Source organism: Synchiropus splendidus, chromosome 6, assembly GCF_027744825.2.
Source record: "Synchiropus splendidus isolate RoL2022-P1 chromosome 6, RoL_Sspl_1.0, whole genome shotgun sequence".
In the NCBI taxonomy this organism is placed as follows: Eukaryota; Metazoa; Chordata; class Actinopteri; order Syngnathiformes; family Callionymidae; genus Synchiropus; species Synchiropus splendidus.
Genome location: NC_071339.1, coordinates 243,702 through 267,605, shown reverse-complemented (window position 1 = coordinate 267,605; position 23,904 = coordinate 243,702). Strand labels below are relative to the sequence as shown.

General features: G+C 54.4%; 2 protein-coding genes across 5 annotated transcripts; one reads left to right on the top strand and one right to left on the bottom strand.

Moving 5' to 3' along the window:
• Positions 1 to 1,060: 1,060 nt before the first annotated feature.
• On the top strand, positions 1,061 to 17,087 carry iffo2b (intermediate filament family orphan 2b). 2 transcript variants are annotated; one of them, XM_053869394.1, is made up of 8 exons: positions 1,061 to 1,837; positions 11,204 to 11,264; positions 12,638 to 12,733; positions 14,081 to 14,275; positions 14,333 to 14,463; positions 14,571 to 14,703; positions 14,775 to 14,873; positions 15,334 to 17,087. In XM_053869394.1, exons 1-8 carry the CDS (start codon positions 1,374 to 1,376, stop codon positions 15,538 to 15,540), a joined length of 1,386 nt encoding a protein of 461 aa, XP_053725369.1. In that variant the 5' UTR covers positions 1,061 to 1,373; the 3' UTR covers positions 15,541 to 17,087. The 2 variants fall into 2 exon arrangements, with proteins under 2 accessions (XP_053725369.1, XP_053725368.1); XM_053869393.1 differs by having other exon boundaries at positions 1,063 to 1,837; positions 14,541 to 14,703; positions 15,334 to 17,084.
• Positions 7,476 to 22,615, bottom strand: terf2ip (telomeric repeat binding factor 2, interacting protein). 3 transcript variants are annotated; one of them, XM_053869390.1, is made up of 9 exons: positions 22,504 to 22,615; positions 20,152 to 20,398; positions 19,691 to 19,812; positions 19,356 to 19,618; positions 19,029 to 19,118; positions 18,312 to 18,690; positions 18,162 to 18,244; positions 17,853 to 18,086; positions 7,476 to 17,796 (listed from the first exon to the last, which is right to left on the bottom strand). In XM_053869390.1, exons 2-9 carry the CDS (start codon positions 20,382 to 20,384, stop codon positions 17,575 to 17,577), a joined length of 1,626 nt encoding a protein of 541 aa, XP_053725365.1. In that variant the 5' UTR covers positions 20,385 to 20,398; positions 22,504 to 22,615; the 3' UTR covers positions 7,476 to 17,574. The 3 variants fall into 3 exon arrangements, with proteins under 3 accessions (XP_053725365.1, XP_053725363.1, XP_053725364.1); XM_053869388.1 differs by lacking the exon at positions 22,504 to 22,615 and having other exon boundaries at positions 20,152 to 20,633; XM_053869389.1 differs by lacking the exon at positions 22,504 to 22,615 and having other exon boundaries at positions 18,162 to 18,241; positions 20,152 to 20,633.
• Positions 22,616 to 23,904: the final 1,289 nt, after the last annotated feature.

Here is a 23,904-nt window from a genome sequence, read left to right as displayed (position 1 = left end):
TTGGAACACACGTCTTTATTTCTTCTTTTCCGGTCGCCAACTACAACAACGCCGAACAGTAATAACGTCACTTCCTCTCCCTTCAAAATAAAAGATGACCCAACAGTAGGATATGCATCCACTATAACATACAGGAGAATAGCTCACATCATCAAAAAGTAAGTGATCGCTCATATAACACCCGAATGGAACAAAATTGAACCCTTCCCGAAACGCAAAAACATGAGCGCAGTCATCCAGTAGGGGGCGGTCAAGCACAATTATTAGAGCGTGCGTTTTAGCTATTTCGCTCTTAAAACATAAAGTGAGAACAATAGCGCCTATATACCTGTACATATGTCTTATAGACATTTATTCATAATCATTTGGCATTAACGCGACAGAGGAACTGTGTAGCGCACTTACATTAAGCAATTTGAATCAATTCATCATGACTAACATTTCATACCTACACCAACCACACACAACGACGTGATTGGAGAAACAAACAGAACAGATGAAAAATAAGTTTCCTCAAATCGAGCGTACATGTAGCAGACATGAATATTTCATCTGACGTGTAAATAAAACATGTGAACATTAAATGCTACAACTGAGTCGCGGCAGTCCGCATATGATACAAGTCGATCATGAATACTTAATAAAAACAATGGCATCAATAAAAGATACCATTTAGGCATTAGTCCGACTTTAAATGGACAAAAGTCTGTTGTCTGGACATTGAACCCTGGAGTGCGCGCTCCAGCCTTGGAGGTGACCGAACACCTCCCCTGTGACCACGGTCCGGTGAGGAGGCAGGAGAGGTTTAACAAGTCTTTTGAAGTATTTGCTTCAATTCTTCAGTGATGTGTGATGGATGATATTGGATTGGATTATTCTGAACTAAACTACACTCTCGCGGCTGCTGTTCTGTGGCCGATCCCGCTCATAATAGCCTGTTAAACGGTGCTACAGAGGAACGGACATGTCACCAGGCCAGCGTCCGACCGTGACGTCGTTACAGTGTCACTGCGCTTGGACGTCGAGCGGCGTCCAGCGGGCCGGAAGTGGCGGCCTCGCGCTCGGGGGGAGGGGCCGACGTGGCAGCCGGTCGCCCAGTTTAGCTCAGTGAAACATGATCCGCGGTGACCGCGGGGAGGAAGGACTCTGCGGCCCCCGCATCCTGCTGAGCGGAGGAGAGACGCTGTCCGCGCGCAGCAGCCGCGCCTGAGGCGGACGGAGGTGACGCGGTGCGCCAGACGGCCGGCCTCTGCTGGAGCTGAGTGAGCGCTGAGGGATGCTCCTCTCGCTGAAGCTCTGGCAGCCACCACGCGGAGCTGAGAACAAGCCCAGGGTTTTTGCTGTTTCACCGCCGGTTCCGATCGATCGCCGCCATGAACTCTGTGTTTTTCACCGACCCCCCGGCGGGCCCGGTGTGCACCGTCCCCACCGGGACCAGCGCCCTGCGCAACGACCTGGGCTCCAACATCCACGTCCTGAAGACGCTCAACCTGCGCTTCCGCTGCTTCCTCGCCAAAGTCCACGAACTGGAGCGTCGGAACCAAGTGCTGGAGAGTCAGCTGCAGCAGGCCCAGCAGAGAGCGCCGCACCGGGGACTCTTCTCCCGCGAGGCGGCCGTGCAGACGGACGGCCCGGAGTCCAGGATGCCGGGGACCATCTGGAGCTTCACCCATGTGCGCAGGCAAGGGCTGCGGCTGGAGACCCTCCAGGGCCCGGGAGTCAGCTGGACTCACCCTGACGGGGTCGGGGTCCAGATCGACACCATCACACCGGAGCTGAGGGCTCTGTACAACGTGCTGGCCAAAGTCAAGCGAGAGCGGGACCAGTACAGGACCAGGTAAGTGGGAGGCAGACACAGCTGGTACCACCACTAGGCAGACTAAGCTGCTGGCGCAGGACCAGTCCCATGCTCACTGTGACTGGGGAGCCAACTGAGCGGTCACTGCCGCGTGTGTTCCAGGGCCCTAAAGTCTGCTCACCTTACGCCCAAAAGTTGGATGACAGTAACCAGCTCCAGAACCAACATGGCGACTGTGTAGTAGGGCGGTGGTTGGTCAAACATATGGCCGCTGGAGGACGGAGAGTTCCCGCCATTGTTACGTCTTCTTCCGTCTCACGAGAGCTACGTGTGGGGTGGAAACAGCAACACGGGGGGCAACAGGTGGTACGGCTCCGTTTGGTCTGAACCTGTGAGCCTTGTGCAGGAGTACAGAGGGACTGAAGGCAGAGGAAGGACTCTGAGGCTCTGGATCCAGGTGTAGCGCTGAGCGTCCGTCTGGACACTCCGCTCTTGGTGTAGAGCAGTGTAGCGCAGCGGCGCTCGCCAGTCCTTCCTCTGGACACAGCTGTTGTGCTCAGAAGTCGTGGGAACATCTAATGGAGCGAAGAACTTGGTATCAGGAGCCTATTTGAGACTCTTCCTCTCACGGGCCTGTAGCATGCTAACTGCCGGAGCAGCCGTGTGGCACTGAGGAGTGCTTCATCAGCCCTTCTCTCCCACTCGATTGACTCCAGCGTCAGTAGTTACCTTCCACCTGACGTCCTCATCGCTCACGTTTGCCGCGACAGCTGTCAGAGCGCAGTGTCAGTGCAGCACTTTAGCCTCGTGCATTGCAATGGCTGAGGCGCGCTGCCATGATTCAGGCTGGCCTTGAGCAACACTGGCTTCCTGCAGACTTTTGAGTCAGTGACAGAGAATGTGCAGGCTCTCACGCTGCTCTGGGAAACTGGATATCCTGTCTAGTCATCCCAGTCAGAGCAGCAGCAGGACCCGCGCTGGCTGTTGGAAATAGCAATGGGACGTGCTCACTTCCAGTCCCTGAAAAAGGCAGGTCCATCCTTGCACAGAAGACTGTGGCCTCCTTCCACAGGCCCCGCTCTCTCCGGGTCTGTCCTTGTTTTCTCAGTGTTTGCATCAGTTCATGGGAAAGATCCAGCAAAGGCTTCTGTCGGAGTCCCGTTCAGCTTTTGGGTGCTTGTTGCTCTATAAAGGCTGAGGCTTGTTGTTCACCTGAAGGAGCCATGTCAGCTCTGGGAACTAGTGATGCTCCGCTCGGTCCTCTCCTGATCGGCTGGTATTGGTGTGATCACTACCTGTCACTGCCGATCACAACACCTGATCAGGTGTGACATCGCTCTGACGCACTTGACGCAGCACGGAGAGTTTTCTGGGCTCATGAAAGTGAGAGTGCTGGTTCCTCAGCAGCTGTTAGCACAGCTGACGCTTAGCAACACCCGCCGCTCCCAGCGTGACATTCGGAGTGATGAGAAATAATCATTCATTTCAGCCAGCTAGATGAGGTGTTGTTTTGGAGTCAGGTGCAGCGTTCGTCTGACTCTGAAACTGTAGAAAACGTCTGGAGTGGAAACTTTCATCACTGCAGTGCTCTCTGTCTCAGAGTCCTGCTCCAGTCGGTCAGTATGTCACCGACACAGCTCAGTCTCTAGAGACTCTCCTGCCACGTCTCACATCAAATGACTTGAAGTTTTTCAGTCGTGTCCTTTTTCATCATTATGACTACAAAGTCCTTGTCGATCCATGTGATCGGTGGTCAGCAGCACCAACCCTTCTCTACTGGGAACCCAAACCCCATCGTCCGATCTCAGAACTGCTGCACGGTATTCCTCCTTCCAAACCATCTCTGTAAGCCCAAGACTGTGTGCTGCATCTGTCGCACGTAGCCGAACGTCTGTAGCTGTCACAGGGTATGTGCTGCTTTGGCGCACCACTGTGAAGTGTGTTCTTAATCACCTCCATCTTTCACCCGTGACATGCCTTGTTTTCCCTCTGTCCAAACGTGGCCGCGCGTCACGTTCCAGAGCTCCCCGTCCGCCCCTCCTTCTCTGTGGGGAGCTCTTTGTGTCCAGCCGTTCCTTCACCCCGCCCTGCGCTGCTCTGTGCACAGACTGCTTTGTAAGCCGTCCTTCATCCCAACAGAGGCCTCCTGTGCCTGCAGCCCACCCTGCTGATGGATTAAAGCTCCAGCAGCGCGGATGCTGCCCTTGAATCTGTCTGCTGTTGAGCGTCCAACATCTGTGAGGTGATCTTCAATCACAACACTGTCACTCAGAGTCCAGGACCCAGAACCCCTGCTGTGGCGTGAATCACATTGTTGCTATGCCAACCGGCCTGAGACCTGTGTCGAGAGGTGCCGTCCCATTAACTGGCCCCACTTGGCTACATAGAGTCAAGTCCAGCTCAGAGCGGAACCAGCGTGCTGCGTTCAGGGGCACCTGGTAAATATGGTCGTGTTTCCTCTTTCAGCCGACAGGTGGCAGCGCTCCAGTGTTGCGCTCGCGGCGCTCAACAGCCTTGTTTTTCTTTGGTCTTTCTTTGTCTGGCTGGAATGTTTTTCTTCTAAATGAGTCTATAAATGTCACTGTGCTTTTGTGGGTTCCGGGTGTGAAGTTTACCCTCCACTGTATCCTGTCAGAAGTGTCGAGTCAGCGGTATTCAATTCTTCGCAGCGTCTGTAAAGTGAGGGATCAGTGAAAAACAATGCTAAATTTGAGTGCTCCACAGCCGATTCACCGCCGTAGTGAATGGAACCGACACAGTGTGTGCCATAAACCAGGCAGCGTCCGACCGGCGTGCGGTCAGACGGCGGCGGTCAGTCCGCCTCACCCCTCCGTCTCCCGTCACTGTGAAATGCATCACTGCGGGGTAAATGACTTTCTGCCGCGGACACGTCCGACAGTCAGCGGTGAGACCGCAGCGGCCCTCCCACCTGGAGCCAGACCCCAGTTATTTCAAGTTGTCGTGTCGAGTGGCCTTTGCTTCCTCAGAGCTGCAGTGACAGTGAGAGTGAGACAGGCTGTCGGGCATCAGGGAGTGTCTCCGCTGACGGCGGTCCAGTCCGTCCACCGTGGTCTGATCTGACCCGACTTGGACCCAGGTGGATAGAACGCGGTGGAGCTCGCTCCTCACAAGCCCATGTGATCATGGTGTCAGGAGGTGGACGTGCTGACGTTGCAGGTGACTGATCGCTCCTCAGCTGCATGAATTATTCAAGTGCAGCTGGGTTGAGCTGCGAGGGGATCAATGGGATGTGAACCCAGTGGAGCCCAGTCTGTGAGGGTTGGCTCTTGTGGTCAGTGGGAGACATGTGGGTGTGTCACAATCCAGAGCACCATTGTGCTCTCCAGCGCCTTTCTTTGACCATGACGTGCTCTGTGGCTGGGTCCAGGAGTGACTCAGCGAAGCTGTGCTTCAGACTCGACTCCTCGCAGCCTCTTCCTCTCTCAGAGGTTCTTCAACACAGGCCCGCGGCCCATGGCGAGAGGGCCGATGGAAGTTCCTTTCTTTCGCGTCCTTCTCTCTGCTGCAAAGATCAGCCGACTGGTGAGGGCTAGAAAAGAGATCAAGCAGGACTAAAGTGACTTTAATATTATTTGCTGGAGTCGCGACTCAAGTCTCCTGAGCAACGGTCCCAGCGGCAGCTGCTTCATCTTCGGAGCCTCTCATCCTCTCGCTGGGATCCTGGCTCAGCTCTCACCAGAAGACGAAGCCTGGACTCCCGATTCCCTCCAGCAGCATCGTGTCACCAACATGCGTCGGCAGATGTTCAGAACGTCACAGCAGGAGAGGAAGTCCAAGTCAGTGAGAAAAGACAAGCTTTCAAAATAAAGCCAACGATCACGTTGGAAGGAAGCCTCCGCAGAGAAACAGAGATCAGGCTTGCTCCTCCTTCTGCTCGTCGTCTTCAGGGAAACGATCGACACCGGTGCCTCAGTGCTGTTGGCCCTGGGCCGGGCCTGAGATGGTGAGGGATGGAGACACCTCCTGTGGCGTGAAGCCCCTGCGCTTCTCACCCCAGCTGCTTCACAGCAACCCTCCTGTGTTGGATGAAGCAAACCACACCATGAAGCTGTGATGTTACTGTGTGGTGACACATGAACAGAAGGAACCTGCAGGGCCTCACAAACATTCACCTGCAGCAGAACCAGCGTGATACCATGACCCAGTGGTTAGTCGACCAACATCACCAGACCTTGAGGTATGTAGTTCCTTCCTGTGGTGAAACTTCTTTTGGGAGTCCATCCATGACGGTGAGGCCTCGGGCTGTGGTGGATTATTCATGGCATGGATGGAGCCGAGGCCAGTGGCTCCTGGCGAGGAGCTCCTGCTGCTGGGTGCCTCCCAGCATCATCATGTTGTCGGACTGAGCTGCAGTGGCTGGGTGCACAAGAGCGAGAAGCTCAAGGTCATTGTGAAAACATTGATCGATACTTTCACACTCGTACGGTTTTAAATCACCAGCCCCCAAAGCTCAAACGGATCAACGATCCAATCGGCTCCTGGTACTTGTGGCAACCGTCGGATACAGTTGCGTTGCAACTGTAGCAGCACTGTTTTCTCAGGAAAAGCATGAATAGAATCCGGATCAGTGAGCGACTTGCCGTGGCATTGATGGTGATGTGTTGCTGTTGCTCATGGTTCCGCCTCAGGCAGACCTGATGGTGTGTGAGTCCCATGTCCAAGTGCAGGATGAAAGCTGAGATGTGCCACACAATGGTCCTCTCAGGGGCCAGGTGTGTGTGAGCCCAGCCCCCGGCCTTTGAAGCTTTGTGCCTTCTTCCTTTCTTCTGTAATGTTTGCAGGACTCCACCCGGCCGAGGCCCGGACATGTTGCTGACGTCACCCGCTGCTCGCTCACAGAATCTCTGTCGCTCAACAAAAGACCCCATTATATCAACGTGCAGAGGCTGTTTGCCAAGTTTGTCTCAGTGCTGGGATCCGGTTTATTGTTCAGGCGGACGTCTAGAGAGGTGCGGTGGTTGTTAGGATGAGGAGACCGTGGGAGTCAGGAGTGGCAGTCAGAGGCAGCTCCTGTTTCACAGAAGACTGAGCCTGTGTCTCATGTCTCCCCCGAACACCAGCACTTGGTTGTGAGCTCCCTCCACTGTGAAGCTCCCTCCACTGTGAAGCTCCCTCCACTGTGAAGCTCCCTCCACTATGAAGCTCCCTCCACTATGAAGCTCCCTCCACTATGAAGCTCACTATGAAGCTCCCTCCACTGTGAAGCTCACTATGAAGCTCCCTCCACTATGAAGCTCCCTCCACTGTGAAGCTCACTATGAAGCTCCCTCCACTATGAAGCTCCCTCCACTGTGAAGCTCCCTCCACTGTGAAGCTCACTATGAAGCTCCCTCCACTGTGAAGCTCCCTCCACTGTGAAGCTCCCTCCACTATGAAGCTCACTATGAAGGTCCCTCCACTATGAAGCTCACTATGAAGCTCCCTCCACTGTGAAGCTCCCTCCACTGTGAAGCTCCCTCCACTATGAAGCTCACTATGAAGCTCCCTCCACTATGAAGCTCCCTCCACTGTGAAGCTCCCTCCACTATGAAGCTCACTATGAAGGTCCCTCCACTATGAAGCTCCCTCCACTGTGAAGCTCCCTCCACTGTGAAGGTCCCTCCACTGTGAAGCTCCCTCCACTGTGAAGCTCCCTCCACTATGAAGCTCCCTCCACTGTGAAGCTCCCTCCACTATGAAGCTCCCTCCACTATGAAGCTCACTCCACTATGAAGCTCCCTCCAGTGTGAAGCTCCCTCCACTGTGAAGCTCCCTCCACTGTGAAGCTCCCTCCACTGTGAAGCTCCCTCCACTGTGAAGCTCCCTCCAGTGTGAAGCTCCCTCCACTGTGAACCTCCCTCCACCGTGAACCTCCCTCCAACGACCAAGTGAAGTGACTGACGTCCCTCAGAATTGGGACGACACTTGATGACATCACACTAAAGACGGCGTGTCATTGGCTGCCGTGCTGTGTTTTGTTTCCTGCATATCCTCCTGTGTTGGAGACAACGTTTTGGAAATGCCAGCTCCAACGTTTCTGCAACCTCTTGCATCAGCACTGATCACCTCAACTTCCATTTGTTGTTGTTTGTACACAGCAACACAACAGTTTCTCCTTGACTCCAGAGGAACAAAGAGGCTGGTGATGAGCTCCGATGTTGAGTAACAAGGTAACAAAGTACAAGGTGGACCATGTGACCAGCGCAGAAGTGTGCAGGTTGATGTGGAGCTTGGCCTTTTGGCTCAGCTCGTCTCACCATGAAGGAGTGATCAGCCACGACGAACTTGCCCTTCATGTTCAAGGTTCTTGCTGTAACGTCCTCCTCCGCTCCTCTTCAGCTGGCGGCACATTTCACACGGCGCTAACAAAATCATTAGGATTGGAGCGCAGCCAGAGCACAAGTGCCTCTGCATGCCCCGACACATGCCCAGATCCAAACCACGGTTCTTCAGTGGGAACCAGAACCAGCAGACGTCCTGCAACGTGGGTCACGATGTCTTACGTCTCCCACTGAGCCCCACTCTGGTGGTTCATCTGAGCAGCTCAGGTGGATGTTTGTGTTCCTCAGTGAGGATTACAAATGTGTCTGCTCCCACTGGAGGAGACGGTGAACTTTCCTGAAGACCAGAGGTCAAGTCTTTAATGCTCCTTAATCCTCGTTCATCCCTGCCGGTGTTACGCAAGAGCGCGGGCCAGAGGCAGCACGTGGCATCGCGCTGAGAAGCCACGGCCCTCCTGACTCTCCAGTCCTCCCAAGACCTTGTGGAGCACGGCCGTGAGAGCGCAGGGTCCTGACGCTGGTCCCACTCTTCAGTCAGTCACCGGAGCTTGGCTGGGACCACTCATCCGTGACCAGGTCAAAATTGCCATTCCAAGCAAGAAAGTGGCGAGAGCCGTCGTTTGACTTCTCAGAGAGGGAGAGAGCGCCCCCTCACTGCTGTCTGAGATGGTGCACCCACTGGAGCCCTGCTTGACTCTCATCGCTGAGACACACAACCGTCCAAGAGCGCGAGGGTGGATGGAGCAGAGGGGTCCAGTGATGATGCGGCGGTCTCCACCATGGCTCACGTGAAGGCTTCAGCTGGATGCAAGTTTCTGATGAAGTCTTCACTGCAGTCTTGTGCTTGACAGCTCGCTTGTTTGACTTTGATGTCTGCGTCACTGGCCTGGCTCTGCTCCGTCTTCACGTCAGGTTGAATTCCGATCACTTGAGAAAGCCATGGCCAGTGACGGGTGCAGGAGAGGGATCGGGCGTGGCTCCCGTGATGGAGGGCGGGGTTATTCCACTCTGGAGTGGTTTCCATGGAGACAGCGGGGCATGTGTGTGTGGTGGATGCAGGTCAGGGTGGTGGTGAAGTCTGGTGGCCTCCCGCTGTGTGCCAGCCTGCTCTTTCACATCATTCCCAGCGACGCCAGCAGGTGTGGAATCACTGCAGGGACGCCAGTATCCAGTGTGTGCTGGAGCTTCAGAGGTGATTCATCCGTGTGATGGTCTCACAGCTACGTATCGAGCCGCCCCCAGCACGGCGTGTGCCATCCACTCCTTCACTGCTGTGAAAATGCTCCCACAGGCTCCACAACTCAACTCCAACTTCCCTGGATTGTAAAGGCTTCCCCAACAAAGCACCAGACTGCTCTGACCTCGGCAAGACATCATGTGGTGGTGCTGGGTGTCATAGTGAGGACTAGGGACGGGTGATATGGACCAGTTACCAGGATGAACCCACGTTCCTTCTGCTCCATGTGTCGGACGCTACAGTCTCTCTGTTGGATGATGGAACTCAGGAGTGGAGTTGGTCTCCAGCATCAATAGAAGAGTGAAGTCTGCAGTGCAGAGATGAGCAACTCAATGTTTCAGGTCTCTGGTAGAAGCCGCTGGTGTCTGACAGGCTGCTCTGCCAGCTTTATTTAGGGCTTCAATGGAGCCGTCTGTCTGTCTGTCTGTCTGCTGTGTCTCATGTCTCTGAACAGTTTGTTAAGAGACATGTTTGTCTTGTGTGGTGAAAAACCTTGTCACAGTTCTCTCTCTCCTAAAACGCTTGTTTTCCATGGCCTTATTGAAGAGTTGAAGTCTGTTGTTCAGAGACATGCTCCATTAAGTTCACTGTGGAAACCATGTTGCCGTGTCCCTCCCAGGCAGGAAGGGAGAAGCATGTGTCCATAGTGCATGTGTCAGGGAGTGTTTGTTGGCCGGAGTTGCTGGAATGCAGTTGCTCACCAGATAACAGTGTGTGAGAAAGGAGTCAGCTGTGAGTCAGGCTCCATCATGAAGACGTTGAGACAGGTCTGTGGAACTGGACCAAGTGATGTGCAAGAGGGAAGGGTGTGAGTGTGTGGCCCTCCAGTTCAGTGAGGACCGTCTCCAGTGTGACAGAAGTTGAAAGTGTGAGAAGGAGGCTCTGTGTGCGGCTGCAGTGGGAGCCAGCCACTTCCTTCTCCGTCCCCTCAAGGAGGAGCGTTCAGATCTTCCAACACAACAAGTCAACTCACTCTAGTCAGTGAAGTCACACCACTGAGGCGGCTGAGGGACTGGAGCTCGCCTACTCCACTCAAGCCAAAGGGCCTAGTTAGAGTGTGGCAGCCCAACGTGGCGCTTCAGTGGAAGCACCATTCTAACGGATGTTTTCATCTGCTTTGTCATGTTGAACCTGACTCCTCCGGCGCCACTGGTGATGACTCTCAGTGTGAGACGTTGCCATCAAGGTGACACTCTTGAGTCAGGCCACTGCGCGTCTGCCCTCCACAGCCTGTCAGCTGACAGACTCCAGCTCCGCTCCGCTCCGTGTCCTTGTAAGGAGACTCGGCTGTGTTGCCGTGCTGAGGAGAAGCAGGCCTGAGGAAGCCGTCTCCTGCACTGTTGGGACTGTTTGTGTTGGTCTTCGTGGGCCGGCTAACCGGATGTGGAGACGTGGAACTCAGGAGTTGTTGTTGTTGCTCCTCACGTCGCAGGAATCACTTTGGTTGCATCATGAAGAAGAAGGCCGACGCCACACGAGAGCCAGGGAATGTCGCGGAGGAGCCGCGAACTGGGCCGACCCCGGACGGAGTTGTGGCCGCAGTGAAGAAGCTTTGTCAGTGTTTCCCCTGAAACCGCTCCGTGCCACGGCCAGCTGCCAAGAAACACTTCCCTCTGATTAGACTGGCTCCGGTCTGCAGTCCTCCTCCATGAGAACAGTGAGTTGGGTGACCTCCTGGCTCAGAACCCGGTCAGTCACATGACAGAGGAGCGGCCTGACAGCCCTGCCGCAGCCTGGGGGCCTCTCATGTCCTCATCTCTCTCCAAACTGCCTCTCTTCTGAGGACAAAGAAAAGAGGGCGTAGAGAAAGGGAGGGCGTCGACCCCGGCCGACGGCTCCTGTTGAAATAAATGGCTGCCTGTAACTGTGATCCCTGTGTGTTCCCAGGTGGGAGGAGGAGCGCTCCACGCGAGAGCAGCTGGAGTCCAGCGTGGAGTCACTGCAGCAGGTGGGTCACTCGCTCACACCGCCTCCCGTCACTTTCACTACTGACTTGTCGTCTGAGTCTGACATGAAGACGCCATCAATGCCACTTTTTCATGCCGCCTTCCCTTCAGTTCCTCGCTCTGCGGCCTTGTCCGTTAGCTCCCCGACGATCTGTTAGCTCAGCAACGGCAGGGTCTTCAGGGTGGACCAGGAGGATGCGTGGCTTGAGGGAAAACCCCGTTATGAGTCCATCAACCTCCAGATAGACCTGGGCCTGTCAGCTGACCCAGAGCCTGGGAAGCAGGACCTTTCAGGAAACAATGAAGGCCACGCCAGCGTCGCTCCTCTGTCAGAGGCGGGGGTGAAGAGGGAATGGAGCTTGCCAGTAGGATGAGTGAGTCAGAGGGTGCAGTGGAATAGTCACACTCTGACGATGATCGTAGGGAGAGACAGAAACGCTGTGATGCTGGCTTCTAGCTCGGATGTTGAAACAGGGTGTCCAAAACCCCGCCCCTAATCCCTGACCCCGCCCCCTCCCCACACACCAAGTCAACGACTGACAACCAACAACTGGCTTTGGAACAAACACAGCTGTCAACAGCTATTTGTCCCAGAATAACTGGATAAACAACAGATAAACAAGCATCAGAGTCAAATCACAAACGTTCACAGACATGAGGGCAGTGGCAACTGTAACTGTTTGCTCTGAAAGGGCTGTGTGTTCGTCCGCTCGCCGCTGGGACGTGGGGGGGCGCCAAATATTCCTCCCATGAGAAAGCAGTTAGTTTAGTGAAGGATCGTTTCCTCCTGTCAGCAGCGTCACACACCCCATCAATAGCAGCTTCCATGCCGCCAGATGACGGCGGTAAACTAATATGGCGACCAAAATACGGTTGTGAAAGGTTGGAGAATCTGTGACTTTGGATCACATTCGGTGAAATTACCGGGTGGAAACACAATTGAATGTAAAGCAGTGAGATGACACCAGGAGTTGGGCCTCATACAGGAACTGGTGATACATTTAGGGCGTCCTGCTGAGGACACAGGGCGTCCTGCTCAGGAAACAGGGCGTCCTGCTGAGGAAAAAGCCTGCTGTGATGTCATAGTCCACCAGCAGATGCAGTGGAAAAGGCTGCAGTGGGGTTTGAGAGAGGAGTCTCCTCTCCAGTGGATCAGATTAACGTCTGAAAGTTCTGATATTCCCGGCCTGGTGGCCTCATCATATACACACATGAGATGAGAGAAGTGACTTCCAAACACTCCTCTGTCGTGCTGCTCACCTTCATCTGACTCACTCTTCAAGCTACAGCCTTTGGAAGTCCTGACATCAAAGCTGATGCCTGTTGGGAGCTTCAGGTCTTCAGTGTTCACTGTTGTGTGGCGTTTCTTTCCCAGAGAGTCCAGGAGTCGTCCGAGATCCAGGAGGATCTGAGCGAGACGGTGGAGAGGCTGAAGGCTGAGCTGGTGGTCTTCAAGAGCCTCATGAGTGACGTGAGTATTTGGTCCAGGAGCTTCTGTCGTCTCCTGTGCTCGTGCTGCGCTGTGTGCTCAGTGACGTCTTCACCGTTCTGTGCTCACACCTTTCCCTGGTCAGTTCTCCTCAGATGATCATGTCACAGTCGTGCCCCACTGCTGTCCTCACAACATGTAACCCACTGTGTGGCTCGACAGCTCGCCAACAGCTGGACTCCAAGATTTGAGAGAAGCACACTGGCCTTACGCGTCTTTGTGTGTAAAAGTGACAGTTAGAGCAAACATCCAACAGAATCAGCCGACGTCGACTGTGACATTCTACCGCACGTTGCTCTTGTCCACTTTCTTGCTACTCCAGAAGGTTTAGGTTTCATTCTTGGTGTGTGTCCCATCTCTCCCCCGACACTGGGCTCAGTGTCCCACTCCTCCTCACTGGCCGCTCACCACTTGATCACATGACCCCTTCAAACCCAGGGAGCTCCGGAGCTGACTTGAAACCAAGTGGGAAGATGAAGTGTGGAGAGATGTCCAGGAGACCAAAGGACTTGATCTCACAACAGTGTTGGACAGGACAACAGGGACCTGTTAGTAGCCAGGACCACTCTTCCCTGTGTTGACCTTCTCTGGTGTCACACGTCAGCGATATGCAGGAAACACAGCACGGCAGCCAATGACACGCCGTCTTGACACGTGGCATTGTCCCAATTCACTTCATTAAAAACATCATTTCAGCCAAACCCTAAACGCAGAGCGGTTATTTTGCCTTGTTTTTCTCACATGTTTTTGTAAGGAAACAGCAATAGTTTTAGTGACGTGTGACACCAATCTCCGGCGGCAGCTGCTGCTCGCTCATTGTTTCTCTGGGTTGTAACCTGCTCTCCCTGGTCCGGTGGTCACCAGATGAGGGTGAGTGCAGGCGCAGCCACGGCGTCATGTCTGGTGGTAACCAGGTGTGCGGCGCCACAGTGAGCCCGGTGCCCGTGTGTCAGTGTGGTGGCTGTGGCCCCGCGGTGCTCCCTCTCATCACGAGTCACCATCCCAGGTGAGGGAAAGTGACGTGAACAGCCCCGTGGGGTTAAATCAACTTGGAAGGAAGCAAATATTGAATATTTGAAGTTCAACCTGACATTACTACGAGAACCACGAGATGAAAAGCTCCACCGTTGAAACTGGACAGACTGGTATTCGTCCTCAAATAGATTTAGCAAATTAGCTTGTTTTGGGTTTTTTTTAGAACATTTTTAAAAACCACAAAAGTGAAAACCAAATGGTGGGAACATTGTCAGGCGGCGGGGACGTTTGAATGGAGGAGACTCAGGGGCCACAGCAGCCCGAGCATGTTCTGACCCGAATCTCCCCTGCCAGCAAATGTCCGACTTGGAGACCAAGATCCAGGAGAAGGCCCGGCGGGTGGACATGGACATCTGCAGGCGCATCGACATCACGGCCAAACTGTGCGACGTGGCTCAGCAGCGCCACTCGGAGGACACGTCCAGGATGTTCCACGCCAGTCCGGGACGCTCGCTGCCAGAGCGGCTCAGCGCCTCCGTCTCTCTGCCGGTGGGTGCGGCGCAGACGTGCAGTGGGCGAGAGGCTTGACCTGCTCTCCTGTCTCAGACCGCCGCGACCTGCTGCCGGAGGAAGGAGCGGAAAGCTGCGTCAGATGACGACAGCTTGGAGATGCAGGAGGAGGAGGCTCCTGCCGCGGTCAACATCACCGACGAGATGAAGCGGATGCTCAGCCAGCTGTAAGGCCCAGCTCCGTTGCTCTCTCTGTCTCTGTGACTCTGGTGACTGTGGTCTTCCTCTCCTTCCCTCCTGGCAGACATTGCTCAGATCACTCCTCTGTTGCCAGGAGGGAGGCCTTCGACCTGGACGACGACGACGACGACGACTGTGACAGTCTGACGTGGGAGGAGAACGAGGAGACGCTGCTGCTGTGGGAGGACTTCGCCAACTACAACGTGGCGCCCTGCGCCGCGGAGCCCGTGAGTCTTGTGGGCAGCTGTGGCAGCGCCAGGGGAACAAGTGACAAGTGAGCTTCTCTGTTCTCTGTCAGGACTCTCAGGACGGAAGCCTGGGCAGCCTCATCCACCAGACCGAGTCTCTGTTCAGGAGCCGGGAGCAGGAGTACCAGGAGACCATCGGCCAGATCGAGGTGCCCTCCGCGCTCACGCTCTACTGTCACTCGCTTTGCACACGCTTTGAGGCCATTTGAATAACAAAATACTAACAGCTCAGATCCCCCGCGTGTAGCCACGGGCTGAAACGTCCGCTGACCAGCCCCTCCAACCTCAGACCGTGACTCCCGCCAGACCAACCTCATGTCGGAAACAGTGTCACGCCATCGGTGTCTCACGGCTAAGATGCTAACAAGCTAGCCTTACCTGCTACTGCGAGGGAGGGGATCAGCTAGCGTCATGCTACGGCTTCCCACTAAGCTCAGACATTCTGATTCAGTCGGCGCTGAGCTCAGCGAGTTCCACCCGAGGTCGGGTGCCAGCATCACACGTCTGATATAATGCACCACAGTGGAAGTGTTTGCTCCTGGGTCCCGGCGCGAGAGGCCCACGAGCCGCTGACACCTTCACAGCTGACTCTCACTCTGGTGTCTCCAGATGGAGCTGGCCAGCGCCAAGAGCGACATGAACCGCCACCTGCACGAGTACATGGAGATGTGCAGCATGAAGAGAGGCCTGGACGTGCAGATGGAGACGTGCCGGCGCATGATCAAGGGCGGGCGCGACTCTCCCTCCGTCAGCTCGGTGGCCAGCAGCGACTCAGGGAACACGGAGGAGATCCAGGACGAGGCGGAGGCCAGTTGACGCCCCGCCGGCAGCGCCGCCCTCCTCCTCCTCCCCATCCTCCAGTGAAGCTCAGCCCAGGGTTGAATCTGTTTCTATGCAACTGAGCTGGACCCGTCTCTTCTTCCCACCATTAGCCTTCCAAAGCCGAGCAGGTGTTTCCCACCGTGTCTTCAGGTGAAACCCCGAGCGACTTTGCCTTGTGACGTTCTTCCCTCGCCTCCACCGGAGCTGCGAGGTTTGGGACTCCTGCACTGTTCCAGCAGGCGTGAAGCTGGTCAGACGGTCCAGCTGTGTCGCCTCAGGCCAGTCTTCTCACCCGCACACCACCAGGCTCCCGCCGCCGCCGCCGCTGCCAGACTGGAGGCCTTCTGTGCTAACGTTGTGCTAACGTGACGACTGCTGCCAGACAGAATGTAGAGACGCCCCCAGCATCTTCGTATCAGAGGAGGCAGGTGCGGGCCGAGCGCGCTGTTCTCATGTCCGCCGTGCGTTTGGCCCCGCCTCCCTGCTGATGTGAAACCAGCCGCAGCAGCGCCACCTGCTGCTGTGATTCCAGCGGCGCAGGTGAAGCGGGCTGCTGCTCCCCGGAGGGCCGCTCCGGGTGCAATGTTTCCTACCAAACAGGCTTTTATACCGTTTTTCTACCGCAGTTTCGCTCCGAATGTACACGCGCTCACGCCTCCGTCAGCGTGAGGGGCGCGCGACGGAGCTGCTTTGGTTTTAGCCCACGCTTGAAAGCTTGAAAGTCGCGACTTGTATTTTTGGATGATTATTTTTCTAACCATGTGAGGATGCCGGGGACGATATCGGGGGCTGGGCAGAAATAAAACGCTGGCTTCTCTGTGTGCTGCTGCTCATTCGTGGTGGAAGAAGAAACCCCGGGATCCCAGCTGCTGGCTAGAAACGTCTAGACGCAGGTCGTAATGGAACTGGGTTTGACCTCGAGGGTCACGTGTCCAGTTTCAGCACGGGCCCAAGTCGTTCTCCAGCACTGACGAAGACACACGGAAGCGAAGAAACCTTCTCCTGACATGCAGGCAACATCCGCCGAGAGAAACCAAACACTCAGCAGGGTCCAGTCTGTCTGCCGTCTGTCAGCCACACGGGTCCTGCTCCTCGTGTTTCGCTGACTCTGACTGACGGTGTTCACTTCCTCTCAGTCCCACCGCAACACGGCCAGGTGGAACCAACGATGTTTTCCCATCCGCACAGCTCAAACAATAACCATAAAACATGCTTAGCTAACAAAGAAAAACATTGTTGAATTATTATAATTTCTATTAAATACAAACTATTTTAGGCATCTCGAGACTTCCTGCTGTTCTGATCGCAGTTTCAACACGTCCTGCTTGGAGGTTCATCAAATATCTCAAGCTCCTGGTCACAAGTGAGGGAGGGAAGAAAGAGCTGAGCCAAAAGACAAACTGGCGGCTCCGCTCATTCAGTGAGCAGAGACTCTGGGCAGAGCCTCTGCTCTGAAATGACAGGACGGTGTTATGAGTCAGCCACACTGGGGTCAGTAAAAGGTCAGTAAAGGATGTCCACATCAAGAGGACGCCATACTCCTGAGAGTGGCACGGGCCACGCGGATGCCACGGCCGTCTGAACCGCTCTCCACTGCAATAGCTGCAGCCACTTGCATTTGCTGTGAGCACGCGTGCTAGGTTGGTTTGTTCTTGGAACAAGCTGATGTTGTGCACCAGAGAGAAAACATAGACCCGTGTCTGGAATTACAGAAGAACACAGGCGCATATGAAGGTTCAGAGCCACTGGACTGACCTTTGACTGCGGGACCCAGGTCCGTTCAGTACAAGTCTGGCGCGCCTTGCGTCAGCACGTCCGTCTACAGCGGGACATTAGCGCCCGGCTCACTGAGGTCACACGCTCCATACGAGTTGCCAAGCAACATGATTTAAAAATGACTTCATTTATTTGTACAAATAGCTTCGCGCATAAAAACTATGTTAAAAATCGTGTTTTCACGGGAAGGTCAGAGGAGTTGTGTGTGAATAAAATGGGACTAAAAAAGAGGCGGTGCAGCCGAGTCTGTCTTCAGCCCTCCAGCTCCAGGAAGAGCATCCGCTTGGCCACCCGCTGCTCACCGTACCTCCTCCGCAGCTGGGACCGCGCCTCTGGATCGGCCGCCCGCAGGAGATGGTCGTCACCTCTGCTCCAGGCAGGGTGAGGAAGGTGGGCGGAGCCAGTGAGCAGCGCCAGCGCCTCACTGAAGTCGCCGCTGGTCTGCAGCAGAGCTTTGGTGACACTGGGCAGGTCCTGGAAGAAGCTCGTCCAGTCAGCAGGGGTTTCCAGCTGTGCAGGTTTTACCTTACCTGGTGTGCCTGCTCCATCAGCTCCGTGATCCGCAGCATGTCCTGGTCTAACTGGACCTGGCTGAGGGCAAATCCCTCGGCCTGGGGCGACGGCGGCGGCGAGTCCGCTGCAGGAGGCTCCGCCTGGGTTTCACTGTCGAAGATGAAGAGGTGAGCCTCGGAGGAGGCCACCACCGGCTCCATGGCTGCGGCGGGCGCAGGCTCCGCGCGGGTCTGGGACTCCTCCTCCGGGGGCTGAGCGGAGCACACACGAGGGTCAGGTCAGATCTAAGGTCACCAGTCTCAGCAGAAGACGCTGGACCTCATTACCTCCGTTTCATGGCCAAACTCCTCCGCAGCCAGCGCCAGGATCCCCAGCTGCCTCTGCTGCTCCTCAGCCTCTGGACCTCCTGCTGAGAGAGAGGCCAGACCTTCAGTTCCTCTTTCACTCAAGCTCAACTCCTCAACAGTGTCCAGAACCTGCGGCAGCCTCCGCACTCCTGCCCTGCTCTTCATCCTGGCTCTCCGCGGCCGGACTCCTCTCCGTCTCCGGGGAAGGCTCAGCCGCAGGCTCTCTGTCCGAGGACGAGGAGCGCAGCTTCTTGCAGTAGGCTCCAGGGGGCGGGGCCTCCATACTGAGCCGACGTCTCAGAGACTTCCGTACGGGCCTGGCCACACTCTTGGTCGGGGTGAAGGAGCACGAGGCCGGCTCAGAGACGGACTCTGGCTGGGAGGCGGCGGCCGGGCTGGAAGGACTTGGGAGGGACTCCTGGACCCCCCTCTCTGGAGGCTCTCTGGCTCCCTCTGGTGTCAGGAGAGTGCTGGGTGTTGCAGTGTCGTCGCCAGAGTGCGAGTCCAGCTGACGGAACAGGAAAGCTTCAGCAACCGAGTCTTACTCGCGAGTCAATAGAGTTGCAGGCTTCAGCAACCGAGTCTCATTCATGAGTCAATAGAGTTGCAGGCTCCAGCACCAGAGTCTTATTCACGAGTCTAGACTTGCAGGCTCCAGCAACTGAGTCTGACTGAAAGCTTCAGCAGCTGAGTCCTATTCATGAGGAACACAGGAGTTCCTGGAGGTTGGAGGCTTCCTTCTCCAGAACAAACTGATGATCTGGGATCTGTGCAGGTCTCAGCATCATCTGAGACCAGGTCAGCGACAGCTAAAATATCTGCTGGACGTAATGGCGGCCACTCTACCTGCATGGCGTGCGACTCCCCCTCCTCCTCCTCCTCCTCCTCCTGACTGGAGGGCGCCGGCGCGTCCCTGCCGTCAGCCCCTCCAGCGTCCTGGGTGAGACAACAGAGTGAGTGCAGAGCTGCTCTTCTGACCCTTCCACTCCTGCTCCCTCCCCTCGGCGCCAGCCATGAGCCACGCCTCTCCCAGCCTGTGCAGCAGAGTCAGGCCCCTGCTCTGACTCCCATGTGTCCAAGCCCTTCTCTCAGCGTGGCTACACATCACACGTCTTGCTGACTGACATTTCTCCGACTTGCTGTTTCAACTGTCCAACCATCAACAGCCATCACCTTGGCAGTTTCTTCTCCTTCTTCTTCTTCTTCTTCTTCCACTCGTGCTTCCTCTTCTGCCGAGTGGTGAACTTCAGCAGACGGTCCCTCTTGTTTGGAAATGTGCCGTATGTAGCGGTCCTTCATGGACTGCCAGGGGTGACTGGTCAGACGCTGCTCCTCCATCTGCTGCCAGATCCGGTTCCCTCGCGTCTTCACACCTTGGTACTGACGGAGGAACTTCAAAATGGCTGCGTCCTCCTCGGGCGTGTACCTCACCCTTCCTGTCCGAGCCACAGCATCAAAGAGGCCCGGCGCTCGCAGAAGAAGACGTGCAGAGGATGAAGGTCACGTACCTGGAGCACTTGGACCACAGCACTTTGACGCTTCCTTTCCTTCAGGATTCAACCTGTAGTCTTCGATGTCCAGCTGAGCTTCTCTGTCCACACAGTCGTAGATGTACTGCACGGACACATACCTGGAGAGGAAGCCGGAGAGCGAGGCTTGTTTAACTGCAGGGTCACGTTGGGGAGGACACAGGGTTTGAGGGGAGGCAGCGCAGACGGCCAGGAGAGAAGCTTCTTCTGAGTCCAGTTTGAGTCACTCGACTCACGAGTTTGCTTGGAACCAAGGGCAACTTCCCCCCGATAAAAAGGACAGTGAGACGAGCCTCCAGAGAGGAGGAGCCTGTGAGTAACTAACAGCAGTGGAGACCAGAGTCCTGGTTCCTCACCACAGGACCCAGGCAACTCCATGCTGCGCAGAGAAAGAGCTCAGTGGCTGCGGCGGAAGGAGGAGGAGGAGGAGGAGAACGTACCAGTTGGCAGACGTCTTTGGGATGGAGCCTTGTTCCTGCGGGTCAAGCAGCAGAATGGCTGAGGGCAGCTGTGTTTTGGACAACAGGCCCCCACCTGCTGTTATCAGAGGCCCCAGCTTCTGCTTGGTGGGACCTGGCCGCACGTAGAACTGCATGGGAAGCCCCTCGTCCGTGAAGAAAAGCACCGGAGAAATGTCCTGGAGGGAAGTGGAAGCCCTCTTCTCGGCTGCCATGGCTAGAGTGGCACCTGGAGGAGGGTCCATGACAGGCATCGATCATCTGCTCCGCGGTCAGAAGACAAGCACTTCACATCGGAAGCAGGGCCTCGCCCGCTGCAGTCAGACGAAACGCCCTTTTGTCACCGACGAACATGTCACTTCATTAGTTGGATGTTGGATATTCGACAGATATTCGCTCCACCAGAGCCGGTGTTGTTCGGTCTGTGTCCCCGGGAAACGGTCGCTGATCTCGGTCGAGCTCGCTCGATGGCAGCGCTAAGGCGAAGTTAGGGGACCGTCCACAAATTCTCAGTCGTGAAATTATCATAAAAGTCAGTGAGAATGTTTGCACTATTTCTTCAATAGCTCCTAGGAAAAGTGTTCAGATGAGTCCAGAGTGATTGTAAACTGTCACCACACATGAGACACATTGGAGACGGACACTTTCATTCCATAACTGTACTGTTATGGTTCCGTTATGGTTGATATATTCACATTTTCCCGCTATTTCCCCAATAATGTTCAACCTGATGAGTCACAAACTGCATTCTCTGTCTCTCCCATCACCCATCTTGAGACACAGCTGAAACACTGGACGATGAACAAATGTGATTCAACTAACATTTTTCAACGAATGATTTCATTTACACAAGTCACATTGCCATTTTCATTTCTCTGCTTCTTCAAAATGTTCTGTGTCCATACCCAAACACTGCATGCAACCAAATTCCGCATGAATCACACTGCACCTCTAGAAATGTTAAAACAAAGTGGTTAAATTTACCACTTTATGCTTCTGTTTAATTTTAAAACATCTCAGTTTGTTAGTGGTGGTCCACAACTTGGGGGTCTTTTCTCAGCACGCATTCCACAACAGCTGTTTTCATCAAACACTAGAACACATAAACATATGTTGAAAACTATTGATGTTTAATATCAAGTATTGCAAATCATCCATTGTACCTGATGCCAGGATAATTGGCATTATCGTCCATTCAGAAAGAGCGCGTGAAAATCATCTGGCATCAGGTACAATGGCTGATTTACTATACTTGATATTAAACATCAATAGTTTTCAACATATGTTTATGTGTTCTAGTGTTTGATGAAACTGAGATGTTTTAAAATTAAACAGAAGCATAAAGTGGTAAATTTAACCACTTTGTTTTAACATTTCTAGAGGTGCAGTGTGATTCATGCGGAATTTGGTTCCATGCAGTGTTTGGGTATGGACACAGAACATTTTGAAGAAGCAGAGAAATGAAAATGGCAATGTGACTTGTGTAAATGAAAGCATTCGTTGAAAAATGTTAGTTGAATCACATTTGTTCATCGTCCAGTGTCTCAGCTGTGTCTCAAGATGGATGATGGGAGAGACAGAGAATGCAGTTTGTGACTCATCAGGTTGCACATTATTGGGGAAATAGCGGGAAAATGTGAATATATCAATCATAACGGAACCATAACAGTACAGTTATGAAATGAAAGTGTCCGTCTCCAATGTGTCTCATGTCTGGTGACAGTTTACAATCACTCTGGACTCATCTGAACACTTTTCCTCAGAGCTATTGAAGAAATAGTGGAAAAATATGAATATATCAATCATAACAAAATCATAACAGTACAGTTATGGAATGAAAGTGTCCGTCTCCAATGTGTCTCATGTGTGGTGACAGTTTACAATCACTCTGGACTCATCTGAACACTTTTCCTAGGAGCTATTGAAGAAATAGTGCAAACATTCTCACTGACTTTTATGATAATTTCACGACTGAGAATTTGTGGACGGTCCCCTAACTTCGCCTTAGCGCTGCCATCGAGCGAGCTCGACCGAGATCAGCGACCGTTTCCCGGGGACACAGACCGAACAACACCGGCTGTGGTGGAGCGAATATCTGTCGAATATCCAACATCCAACTAATTTGACCGCGGTCTCGGACCGGCCTCTTCTGATGAGTATGATCATCACAGAGGACGACAGCAGCTCCGTCGGCAAAAGAGCGCGCGAGGGTCTAGTCAGGTGACTGGGACGTGAGAGCTAAAGAACTCTGAGACCGGGTTTGAAGAATGGAAGAGTCAACCGCGTCAGTGTCGGCGTGTGTTGGAAACACATGTCATCGACTCTGGAACTCACCAGATGAGTTTTGTACCCGCCTCGGAAAAGCACAAATAAAACTTCCGGGTTACTTCTTCGTGTACGGCGAAGGTGCGTGTCTCATCAACATTGTGCTCACAGTGCCCTCAAGTGGTCAGTCCTAATAACAACATGCTGCCGGTGAAGAACTCCATGATGACAACGTTTCACCGTCGTGTTTTATTTTGAAATGAAGATTCTAAAATGGATGGCATTTCATGTTCAACTTGAACATGAACTCATTCATTCATACGGCGAGATGTGAAGGCAGGAGTACGATATCAAACGATGGCCAGTGACCACAGTGTCCTGAGGAGAAGGTTCAGATCCTCTGAAGGAAACACGTTCACCTGACTCAGGCGTGGAGCACGGCTCGATCGTGAGTCTACGGTCCTACTGAGGGATTCAGCTGAGGCCTCACCGGGAAGTGGAGCCTCTGGCCAGGACCGTGGAGGCTCCGGCCTGAGGGGCCCCTCTTCAGCTGAGGTGGCCTGTGAGCTTGATCCCGACCTGGGCCCCATCTGGCTCTTCTGAGGTCCAGCACCAGCCCGGCGTGTCCCCCTCACGGTGAGGGACCTGAGGAAAGGCTTCTCCCACAGAACCAGGTGAAGTCTGACTGGAACTGGGCCCAGCCTCCTCTCGCTCCACTGGTCCCCCACTGGTTGATCCCTGGACCTCCTCACAAGCTCGGTCCATCCTTCCACCTGGGCCATATGGAGGAGACAGAGGCCTGGTTCACCCTGCCATTTCTCAATACTTTGATTCTATAGCTGCTGACTGGCTGCTGAGTCACGAGGGGGGGGCGGAGCCTGGGCTCCGGGCCAGCAGACCGGTCTGAACAATGGTAATTACAGAGGTTAGTGACGTTGGTTTTCTTCCACAGCGTGGGACGTGGAACCATCGACACAATGGATGATGACAAAATGATGACGCAAGTCTGCTTCCACCATTGTTGTTCTTCATAGATCAAAGCTCAGTGTCTAGCAGAGGCACATCACTAGTCAACTGTCAGACTCGGCTCGTGGCTGAGCGTCTGTTCTGGTATCACCTGATCACAAGTCTCCATCACAGAAGCTCCTGAACGTGCTGGTGACCCCAGAGTGAGGTCATCAGACTGTGACCTTCCCACGGCGCTGAGCTTGTTGCCTTTGATCATACAACTCTACAGGTATGAATGGAATCCTTGGAAGGAAACGACCACAGTGTTGATGCTTCACAATGGTTCCACGTGACACGGAACTAAGTCCTCACACCAGTGCTCTTCACCCTCTCTCTGGCCACGGCACCGTGGTTCACAGCACCACAGGAGCCTGGGCCACTGGTGCTTCAAGTCCTGTAGAAACTCCCTGTTCACTGGTGAAACACTGCAGCTACTGACACTGGCTTGTTCTGTTGCCAGGC

Excerpts from the sequence above, each read along its gene's own strand:
- iffo2b (XM_053869393.1), top strand. The coding sequence starts at position 1,374 with ATGAACTCTGTGTTTTTCACCGACCCCCCGGCGGGCCCGGTGTGCACC. Across the intron at positions 11,265-12,637 it reads GCGTGGAGTCACTGCAGCAG|AGAGTCCAGGAGTCGTCCGA; the intron begins GTGGGTCACTCG and ends TTTCTTTCCCAG. Across the intron at positions 12,734-14,080 it reads TCAAGAGCCTCATGAGTGAC|CAAATGTCCGACTTGGAGAC; the intron begins GTGAGTATTTGG and ends CTCCCCTGCCAG.
- terf2ip (XM_053869388.1), bottom strand. The coding sequence starts at position 20,423 with ATGCCTGTCATGGACCCTCCTCCAGGTGCCACTCTAGCCATGGCAGCC. Across the intron at positions 19,813-20,151 it reads CCAAAGACGTCTGCCAACTG|GTATGTGTCCGTGCAGTACA; the intron begins GTACGTTCTCCT and ends CTTCCTCTCCAG. Across the intron at positions 18,087-18,161 it reads AGTTTGGCCATGAAACGGAG|CCCCCGGAGGAGGAGTCCCA; the intron begins GTAATGAGGTCC and ends TGCTCCGCTCAG.